Below are 11,903 nucleotides of genomic sequence, written 5' to 3'. Positions count from 1 at the left end.
ACTGCTCTTTATGCTACTTTATTCAAAAGGGCCTGCTGGCCTTTGCTATTACATTAAGTTTGGAAACATGACATTCCATCCTCTTCCCCTGATGATGCCATGGTATACAGTTTTGAAAAACAACACACTGTTTTGTGGCAGTCCTACAACCTTCTCTACAGTATGGAGAAATAAACACTGTCAAACGCATGGGAGTGTTTTACTATAAAAATGTAAAATGTCTCTAGATTGCTTTAAAGGAGAATAATTGGCCTGCAATAATCTGGATTTGAATTCATATCTGAATTCTGGGCACTCTGAGCCCAGTACAGAGTAATAAACAGATATTTTTAATGGCTGCTATCCCACTCTCTCTGCAGCTTGACAGAAAGATAAAAGACAAATGTGAAGTCAAACTATTACCGTAACTTGCTTCTTTCTATTTTTTTCAGACTCAGATTGTGTGATCAGCAGTTTACTATAAACAGTGAGAAGTATAACTGGCACAGTGAAGAGGATTCAGCCATCTTATGTCTGAGGAGTAGATGCACCCCTGGCAATACACTCATCTCCTACAAGCCTGGAAGAATTAAACTGATGTCCAGTTAAACGGTGATGAGAATGCAAAACCACCAACTGCTAAAAGAAAGATATAATGTGACGCTAACTGTAGCCTTCCACCATCCCACTGCTAAACTATAAAGGGACATTTGCAGTGTTATTAAATATTGTGTAGCCAGCTATGCAAGGTAAATTCCAGAAAAAGGTGTTATGACACCATAAAAGGTCTTCCATTACAGAAAATGACATAGTTAAAGTGACAAATTATGTTGTGTAACACACGTCAAACCATATTTCCAGGACAGCAATGTCCTGTAGATGACATCTCAGATTGGTCCACACATATGTCCAAAGACTGGTTGACCAAGGAAGAGTACTGATAATAGGCAGCATTTTCTAGGAAGTGGCAGTTGTGTTTTCTATAGTGAAGCTAAATATCTCCAGATATAGCCGCTACAGAAGGTTGACCAATAAACAACAGGATATCTTTGACATATTGTCACAGGGTAACCCTACACCTAAGAAGAAGAAATGTGGCAGATGGTTGTGCATAATGATGCATTATAGTATATCCTCCCAGTCTGTTGATGTGTAGTTTATGAATATAGTTAAGAAGGGAGAATTGTCTACCTCCATGTGCAAACTGGGAATTATCAGCCATAGGGCAGAAGTGGAACTCATCTGTAAAGATGACCCAATACCAGTCCTTTGTTATCAAGCCTAATACCACTCCTAATGCCATCACAAAATACATGTGTCAGTAACAGATGCTATAATGAATGCTGTGAACACAATTGTGTATCTGAAAACTATATTCCATGCTCCAAGATGTTGCCAAGTAATTCATGTATATCGTGCTTTTTTGATTTGTAACATACCTTGATATTGGCATAGAGATGAACAATTGCACAAATTATCTTCCCATTGTGGTGTTCGTTTGAGCCTTCTAGATCCATCCTTCAACCATCATTACCGGTTTCATCCCATGGTGACACCTGCATGCTTATTATATACCGTAATATATTAGCCTAACCACCTTGTCCAACAAATACTTCTGATTTGGGCCCTGCCATATGCACTCAGTTTCTTGCTTGACTGATGAACACATTTTAAAGATAGATTTGGTTTGGCCATCTAGTGGGATCCGTATGTATATGAAGGTGCAAACCATACCTGGGGCCTCATGTATAAACCGTGCGTACGCACAGAAATGTTGCGTAAGAACTTTTCCACGTTCAAATCGCGATGTATAAAACCTACACTTGGCGTAAAGCCACGCACTTTTCCACGGTACCTCATGCCTTGTCGTACGCAAGTTCTCCGCTCGGTTTTGCAAACTGGCGGCACCCAGCGTCAAAGCAATGGTACTGTTCTTGTGTGATTACTCATTATTTTCATGACGCGGCTTTATAAATACACAGAAACTAACCGCATATTGTTTATTAGTGTAATGCATCTGATTGTAATTAACTCGTAACAATATAATGGTCCAGGGAATAGCCATAGTATTCCAAATGCCATAACTGCTTTAGCGTTGTTACTCTCACTTCTCCTTCTCCTTCTTCTTCTTCTTCTTTCAGCTCCTCCCGTTAGGAGTTGCCACAGCGGATCATCTTTTTCCATATTTCTCTCACTGCACCACTCAGAGTATTTATATCACTGTATCTGAGTGTGAATCACAGCAGCAGCTGATCGGAAAGGGAATTATCGGTATACAGCTTCAAGCACACGCTGTCTCTGCCACGGCAAAACGTTTCAAAGCCTTTCCTGTACGGACCTTGCGGTTCAAAACAGTTTAATCCCAAGAACTTTAAATGCAGCCAATCAAGTGCTCCTTGTAGAACTGTTTGTACATCAGTTATAATATCGCACAACCTGAGCCACTTTATAAAGCGCGTATTTACATATGATGACGATATCATTTATAAGGTGAAATGCAGCAAAATATGTTTGTTAAATTATACAGATAAAACTTTAGCTTCATTTAAATAATCTATATTCTTCACTGGGAGTGTCTTTAAGGATAGAATAATTAAACATGTACTACGAAGATATTTCAATGTTCTTTAAACATTTTGAAGAATTGGCGCTAAGCTTACAGATGGCTTAACGTCTATTACAGAGCTGATTGTATGGCGATCGGTTACTTGGGGAAAGAAAAGCACTGACTGCAGTGACGGCTACGCCAATATATATTGAATATAAAACAGAAAGATAAAATAACAACACAGCTAAAAACGCAGCGACAAATTTCGACAAAAGTTAAATGCTTGTGTCATGAGCACGAGGCGGCTAGTGTCTGCAACATATGTGGCCATCCACCGTGCATGACATTGGCGGGCGAAGGAGCCACCGATTCTTCCTCTGCCCAGTGCCACCACAAGCCTAGAGCCACCCCTGAGTACTGCTGCAATAAATTATTTCATTGAAGTGAAACACATGTTTAATAACGTGCTTTAACTCCTATCATCATGAAAATGACATCACGTATACATCTCAGTATTTTAGTTATTCAGAGAGCTGTAATATCACGAATGTAATGGACTCTGGGTCCAGTTGGAGGAAGAGAGCCGGTTTAAGAAGCAAGTAGTGATTCACACACATAGAGCACTTACGAGTAGAAGATCAAATACAAAACAAAGCATTTAACGTGCTACTTTAATTACGATGTGATTTGAGAAACTGGTTAATTAAGCGATTTTAAGATGAAGTTTATGATGTTCTACTAAATGACAAAATAAACTACGTGATTAAAGTGGAAATGTCGAGATTGAAGTGGACATTTCGTGCTTTTCCCCACCGTGTGCCTTTTTTCTCTGTACCCTAATAAACTTTCATATGACACTCAGACAGTGGGCTTAAAACTCGGCTTTCCACGGCGACTTTGATATGTGACTTCTTTTTTATTTCTGGCACTGTGCGATTTTGTGGATGTGAGCTTTCATGTTTCTCCAACACGCTATGCCACTCGATCAACTTCCTTTTGTTGATTATACCACGGCTTATTTGAACAATATGTTTTTCCTTTGCCTCCACTTGGTATTCGCTGAAATTCTTATGTTTCCACCCGTGCTTTTCCCATTGTCTTTTCACAGAAGGCTGCGCTTAAGGGCGATTTATATTGATTTGCATATTCAAATAGGTGTAATTCCGGGAGGATTTGGGGCGTTACATAAAGCGCGTGCACGAGCGTTAGTTTTCACGCTGATCGGGATTTATGTGCGGAAGAGCGTGGAAGTTAGATGCGCACAGATTCCTGCATCTGGATTTTTCTGTGCGTAAGCATATTTCGGCTTTTGTGCTTACGCCATGTTATAGTGCGAGTTCTACGCACGGCGTTATACATGAGGCCCCTGGTCATGCTGATAAATCTATACTAATAAAAGGCAAAGTCCTCACTCACTCACTCACTCACTCATCACTAATTCTCCAACTTCCCGTGTCGGTAGAAGGCTGAAATTTGGCAGGCTTATTCCTTACAGCTCACTTACAAAAGTTAAGCACGTTTCATTTCGAAATTCTACACGTAATGGTCATAGCGGTCGATAACGGTTGACAACGTCCGCCATGTTGAACTTTGTTATTTTTGGCCCCATCTTCATGAAATTTGGTAGGTAGCTTCCCTGCACTAACCGAAACCGATGTATGTACTTATTTCGGTGGTATGATGCCACTGTCGGCCGCCATATTGAACTTTCCAACGTCACTAATTTTCCAACTTCCCGTGTAGGTAGAAGGCTGACCCCATCTTCACGAAATTTGGTCGGTGGCTTCCCTGCGCTAACCAAAACCAATGTACGTGCTTATTTCGGTGGTATGACGCCACTGTCGGCCGCCATATTGAATTTTCCAAACATCACTATTTCTCCAACTTCCCGTGTAGGTAGAAGGCTGAAATTTGGCAGGCTCATTCCTAACAGCTTACTTACAAAAGCAGGATTCATTTCGAAATTCTACGCATAATGGTCATAACGGTCAACAATGTCCGCCATGTTGAACTTTTCTTATTCATGGCCCCATCTTTACGAAATTTGGTAGACGGCTTCCCTGCGCTAACCGAAACCAATGTACGTACTTATTTGGTGGTGTGACGCCACTGTCAGCCGCCATATTGAACTTTCCAACGTCACTAATTCTCCAACTTCCCGTGTAAGTAGAAGGCTGAAATTTGGTACTTATTTCGGTGGTATGATGCCACTGTCGGCCGCCATATTGAACTTTTCAACGGTCTTTGTTACTTATGGGCCCATCTTCAAGAAATTTGGTACGTGGGTTCCCAACGCTAACTGAATCCTACTTACTTACATATATACGTCCATAGCCTGTAGCTCGGTCACCGTGTGAGCCGGCGTTGGGTCCCCCATCCCAACGCCTCCCACATTGTTGGCTGCCTGCCTATATAAGGCCGTCTGTCGCTTCAGTCTCTACATTCCCTTCCTTGCTTTGCCACGGGATTCACGTCTCCCTGCTGATAACTACAGCCTTTTTATTTAATCCACAGCTTCTCCGCTGTTTTATTGTTCATTTATTACGATTATAGTTATTGTGTAGGTATTTTAGACTTACTTTACATTGCTCAGGTACCCATTTCCTTTATCATTCCAACCGTACCCCCATTACCATGTCTATCGAGATGATCACCATCGATCAAAGAACTGTCACTTACCGAGTGGTTTCCATGCCCGGAGATGTCACCTACCTTTTCCATTCTCTGTGTTACATATTGCACGGCCATATCAGGCTCACTCTTGATATCCGGAGGAACATTGTGTCTTATGTATTGACTGACTGGGACAGGTTCAAGGTGTGGACTGATGACGGTACAGGAGATAATTAGACTACACAGGAGCACTAGAAGAGTGAAATGCGGGTATTTTGCTAGTATATATATATATATATATATACATATATATATATATATATATATATATATATACACACACACACACACACTGAGTATTCTTTATACATAAAATATATGTTGTCGTACCTTGCATAACTGAATAACCTTTATAGCACAATAACAATTCAATACATTTATGGTCACTACCGTATTTGGATTTAATAATCTTCATGTGTGAAAAGGCTGACTCGCATAAATAAGTAGAGCCAAATAATGCAGTCAAGGAGCTCTTGAATTCAGCTGAGTGAAAAATGACGGCTGTCCGATTAACTGCGATTTTAGTTCCCTCTCCTTTCTCTTTCTCAGATCGCTTTTCGGAAGGAAGTCAGTTTTGTAGTTTTTATGAACAATTCAAAGTGCCCTTCCACATTTTCCTTCTTTGGAATAGCAATGATAGATTGACAGATCAGACAAACGCACTTCGATTGTGACATTGTGAGAGAAAAAAAATCCTCTTTAAATCTATACTAATAAAAGGCAAAGCCCTCACTCACTCACTTACAAAAGTTGGACAGGTTTCATTTCGAAATTCTACGCCTAATGGTCATAACTGGAAGGTATTTTCTCCATTAACTGTAATGGAGTAGAGCTGCAAAGACGTAGGGGCGGAGTTTCGTGTGACATCATCACGCCTCACGTAATCCGTGAACTGACTGTCAAGCAGTGCGTAGAAAACCAGGAAGACCTACAAAAGCGCTTAAGAAAACATGCATTATATAATTGAGAAGGCAGCGAAACAATAAGAAGCGGCGAGTGGCATATACTACCATATTCATGAGTGCTGCTACCTCGGAAAGAAAGCAAGGTGTAAACCTAAACTTTAAATTAAGTTCATAGACAGGCTACGCTGGCGTTTCACATGCCCACAGGTAATGCGGGATACAAGTTTAATGAGAGGACGAGGATATAAACAGAGTTTTGATCACTTTGTAACTAAGTTAAAATTGTAGGTGAAGGGTGTGCTTATGCAAATTCGAGAGACTGTGTTTGTGGGGATTGACAGTTAAAGGGGTGGGGAGTCACGTCATCATCTCCCTCCCATTTACCTCAAGTTAATACACGCTGTCTCTAGAGTTTCAACACACTGAATCCTCCAGGCACTACTTACAAAAGGTCACATTGACAAGCGTGTTACGCTATTTTTAAAATCTTTCCTTTTCTTAGCACAAGCACAGCTGAGAAGCTTCATGCATGTGCTCCATAAGCGTTGAAAAATAATGCATTTAATCACACTTTGCATTACAAGCAAAGGGAGCTTTTGTCAATGCATGATTTCCTGGTACACGATTACATTGATCAGCATCCCGATTCATTTTACCCTCGCACCACCTTAGTTTGAGAAGAAGTATGAAAAATATGAGGTTAACACAGAAAAACAGATCACCAATTCAAGCTTTATGAATAATCGATTCGCCATCAATAATTGTTTTGGTAAAGCCATCCTCCTTCCATTTTATAATTTTTCCGCCACTAGCCATGATTAAATGAGCGGTAAAAAGTAAGAGCGAGGGTGACTTATTTAGGCAGGAATATATATGATAGCAACACTCATGACAATGTCAATCATGTTACGTTATTATTAAAATGTTTCCTTTTCTTTTCATTACTTCTTTAACACACTACTTCTCCGCTGCGTAGCGGGTATTTTGCTATATATATAATATATGAATTACCTCCAAAGAGGCTGAGACTTTTGATATCATGAGCGTGTGTACAAAGGGGTCTCCTGCCCAGCAAAAGTCGAGCAGCCAGCGCGTGCATAGCTGTGCCGGCCTTTGAGACGCTGACTGCGCTTCTGCCTTAAGTCAAAGTGAGCACTTTTAATTTTTTCATCCGCCCCCTGAGCTATAGCCCAGACAAGTGCAAACACGGGACCCCTTTTCTACACCACGGCAAAATAATATTAAGGCGATTCACACTTTCTTTTGCACGTATCGATTATCAGGTCCTCAGCTCGGATTATGAACACACGCATACGAGTGGAGGACTCACAGTGCCATCACAGCCGATTAATGGCGGGGCGTCTCACCAGTCTACACAAGACCCACCGCGACTGTCGCCAAAAGGCGATCATAACGTCAGCGAACACATCTCTCTATACTATATAAAAGAAAAGGCAACTTTCCTTTCTTTACACCTTTTTCCTTTTATCCCAAACCAAAGCCTTTCTCTCTTAACACGGCAGAGGACACAAAATAATTTTCTTTAATTGCGGTAAGGCACATTACCAGAGGCACAAATTTGAGCGTTCACATAGAAAATGTAATTTCTATACCACAGCCGTCGTGTAGCGCCTTTCAAAAGGGATCAACTACCGAGAGGTGATCCATATACATTTTAGCTGCTGTTAGTTACTTACCTGTTTTGTTACACAGTCTTTAAAATGTAGTTTACCCAAACCACTCCAGTAGTGCTCAATGTACCTGTACTTCTTAAAACGTTAATGTTTTACTGTTTAATAACTTATAGACTATATTTCATTATTTTTCCCTTGCACTCAGTGACCAAAGCTATACACACACATATAGACACATACAAACATACACACAAGTATATGTATGTGTATATATATGTATGTATGTGTATATATATATATATATATATACACACACACCTATCTAGATTACATATATATATATACACACACACACATACATACATACATATATATAATTTGTGTGTGTAGATATGTATATAGATATGTAGATATGAAGATATGTATGTGTGTATATATATATATGTATATTATATATATATGTATGTATGTATGTGTGTGTATATATATATGACAGCAGCAATCCAAGCTGTGAGAAAACAGTAAAAAGGAGGCGTGTCAGACGTCGTGGTACATTTTCTGATGCAGCTACGAAAACAACTTTGTGACGCTGCCACCAAATACACAAAACAATTACTTTGACAATCATGTTACATTATTTTTAAAATGTTTCCTTTTCTTTTTCATAACTTCTTTAACACATGACATCGCTGCGAAGCGCGGGTATTTTGCTATATATATATATATATCACAGCGACACTCATAACAGTGACAAAACAATTACATTGACAATCATGTTATGTTATTTTCAAAATGTTTCCTTTTCTTTCTCTTTCCTTCTTTAACACACTACTTCTCCGCTGCCAAGCCCGGGTATTTTGCTATATATATATATATATATATAGATAGATAGATAGATAGATAGATAGATAGAGATATATATAGATAGATAGATAGAGGTATATATATATAGATAGATAGAGATATATATATAGATAGATATGAGAACAACATAGATAGATAGATAGATAAATATGAGAACAACACTCATATCAATGACAAAACAATTACATTAACAATCATGTTACGTTATTTTTAAAATTTTTCCTTTTCTTTTTCGTACCTTCTTTAAAACACTACTTCTCCGCTGTGAAGCGCGGGTATTCTGCTATTATATATAATTCTGCTACACTGTATTTACTGTATGTTTGTGTTAATCATTATCATTTTATTATACTGGTATACATTCTGTTTTGTTTTTTATTCTTTCCAGATTTACATTTAATATAAACTGTGACCTAAATGCAATTGTTTGAAGTCTACCAGATAAAAGACCTTTTGATATACAGTATTTTACTTACAGCTGCAAGATAAAGTGTGTGTTAATGCCTTAGAATTACCCAGGTTTCTTCTTTATCTATACATATAAAAGGCAAAGCCCACACAGACTCATCACTAATTCTCCCACTTTCTATATAGGTGGGCGACTGAGCGCCACCATTCATTCTGTATTTGACTACCATTATGTACATAGTGCTTTTTGCAGTTTTTCTTTTTTCCTTTTACAGATTATGTGCAAAATGTTGTCTGCCAAAAAACGGAAGTGTAATGATTCATATGTTGGTTTTGGCTTCGCCTGTGTGACAGAACGAGATGGAACTGAAAGACCCCAATGCATGATTTGCAATTTGGTAATGAGCAATAGAAATTTGAAGCCATCAGGACTAAGGGAACATCTTGAAAGCAAACATAGTAATCATGTTGGTACATCGATTGATGCTTTTAAGTTGAGAAGAATTTGTTATGATCAGAAAGCGACCCTTTCGTCATATGGGTTTGTTGCTCCTGGAAAACATTTTTTGGAAGCCTCCTACAGAGTTTCATACATGATTGTCAAAGAAAAGAAGCCCCACACGATTGGGGAGACTTTCGTGAAACCTTGTGCACTGGAGATGGCAAAAATCGTGCTGGGAGAGGATGCCGTGAAACAATTGAGTCAGGTGTCCTTGTCCAACGACATTGTACACCAGAGAATTAAAGACATGAGTCAGAACATAATAACCCAAGTTGTCAGCGAGATTAAACAAAGTCCTGCAAAAATCAGCATGCAGATTGATGAATCAGCTGACGTTTCAAACCACAGTCAATTGTTTGTATTTGTACGCTATGTACATAAAAAGAACATCAAGGAAGAGTTTTTATTCTGTGAACGACTCAAAACAACAACTAAAGCAGTTGACATATTCAAGCTGATCCAATCGTTCTTTGATCGCCATGAGTAGGCATGGGATTTGATTGGGTCTATTTGTACAGATGGAGCTCCTACCATGATTGGCAAAAAATCTGGATTCATTGTTATGGTCAACGAGATAGCTCCACATGTACTCTGTACACACTGTGTTCTACATCACCATGCTCTGATATACAAAACATTGCCAAAGAAACTTAAAGAAGTGATGGGAATACTTGTTCAAACAGTCAACTTTATTCGTGGACATGCATTGAACCATCAATTATTTCAAAAATTCTGTGATGAAATTGGAGTGGAACACAGTGTGTTACTGTACCACACAGAGATACGTTGGCTGAGTCGAGGCTGTGTTTTCACGCATGTAGTAGAAATTCAGAATGAAATTATCGAATTCCTCAAGCATCAACAATCCCCCCTAGCTAATCATTTTGAAGATGAACATTTTATTGTTATCCTGGGATATTTGGCTGATATTTTCAGTTTCCTCAATGATTTGAACATATCAATGCAGGGAAGGAATGTGGACATTGTTCAAGCCAGGGGAAAAGTTGTCGTATTTGCAAGGAAATTGCCTATCTGGCGTCGCCGTGTTGAAAGTGGAAACCTGGCAAACTTTCCGAGCCTTGAAAATATTCTTATTGGAAATGGTAAAGCATAACCTGTAAAAATTACGTCAGGAAGTCAAAAATCATTTGGAAGTTCTGAATACAAAATTTGAGGGTTACTTTCCAGATATTGATGATCTTAGCATGGAATCCGTTTGGATACAAAACCCTTTCTCGCTTGATATATCGAGATTGAGTGATAACGATTCAGCAAAGGATGATTTCATTGACTTCCAAGAAGACCCAAGAATGAAAGCTAATTTCAAAAGGGCTGGGATGGATGTCAAGCACTTTTGGTGTGAGCAAATCCCAGCTTACCCAAGCTTGGCAATGAGGGTAATGAATGTTTTGGTTCCCTTCACAACTACGTAGCTCTGTGAAACAGGATTCTCTGCATTATTAAATCTGAAATGAAAGTGGAGAAATTGACTTGATGTGTCAGATGACATGCGAGTAGCTTTGTCCGTAACTGTACCCCGATTCCATGCTTTGATTGCACAAAAACAACAGCAGATATCTCAATAGATTAGTGAAAGTCTGTGTTATGTGGTCGAGATATTGAAAAAATGTGCACATTTATGTTTGTTATCTTCTTTTGTGTAATACTCAACAGTTATTGGTTTATAATCTGAAACAGGTAAATCAAAGTTATATTGTAAAATAGATGTAGCTGTTTGTGTATTTATCATTTGTCATTTTTTAATTTCGCTTTTTGTAAATAAATATAAAGTTATCAATGGTTATGATTTTATTTCATGTTCTCTTCCTAGCTATCCATATCTAAAGTACAGTAAATTCAAGCTGTTGACATATTTGGAAATCATACTGGCAACTAATATAAGGAATGGTGATGATTATTTTGACAGTCAAGTAAAGGGGGTATGGGACCATATTGAACAATCCATTGGGGGTCTGGAGTCATCAAAAGGTTAAGAACCCCTGCCCTAAACTGTATATATATATAGGGGAAACTCCTCCTCACTATTTCTGTGACTTCCAATATACGTAGGAAGCCCAAATTTCCCATGCTCAACCTTTACACTGTACTTACAAACATTAAGTATGTTTCATTTCGTGCCATGCCCCATAACGAACTTTTGAAAATAACGTCTTTTTTTGGCGGTTCTCACCATTATGCCATAAGGAACTTTTAGAACTAACCTTTCCTTTAGGCGGTTTCATTCCTTATTTCCGTTAACAGGATTTATTTCACTGCAGAGACACACAAGGGCCGCCCCCGGTCCCCCTTCCTTTTTCTGCACGACCGCTGTCCGCGCATCTACCACGTGGTTGGCTCCCTGCCTATATACATTAACGACATCCCGTGCT

At 38.9% G+C, this 11,903-nt stretch overlaps 2 protein-coding genes across 3 annotated transcripts in view; both read left to right on the top strand.

The window, feature by feature from the left end:
• Positions 1-9,372, top strand: part of LOC120528075 (NACHT, LRR and PYD domains-containing protein 3-like) — a 47,149-nt gene extending 37,777 nt beyond the window's left edge. For both annotated transcript variants that reach the window (XM_039752072.1, XM_039752071.1), the window contains exons 10-11: positions 432-728; positions 9,287-9,372. In XM_039752072.1, coding sequence (XP_039608006.1) covers positions 432-446 — 15 coding nt within the window. In that variant the 3' untranslated portion in view covers positions 447-728; positions 9,287-9,372. The remainder of the gene's footprint in view (positions 1-431; positions 729-9,286) is intronic.
• Positions 8,918-11,293, top strand: LOC120528076 (protein ZBED8-like). The gene is given in 1 exon segment (XM_039752074.1): positions 8,918-11,293. A coding segment is annotated over 1 exon segment (1,338 nt). The 5' UTR covers positions 8,918-9,289; the 3' UTR covers positions 10,628-11,293.
• Positions 11,294-11,903: the final 610 nt, after the last annotated feature.

Source organism: Polypterus senegalus, chromosome 4 (genome assembly GCF_016835505.1).
Source record: "Polypterus senegalus isolate Bchr_013 chromosome 4, ASM1683550v1, whole genome shotgun sequence".
NCBI classification, from domain to species: domain Eukaryota; kingdom Metazoa; phylum Chordata; class Cladistia; order Polypteriformes; family Polypteridae; genus Polypterus; species Polypterus senegalus.
This window is presented reverse-complemented; position numbering and strand designations above follow the sequence as displayed.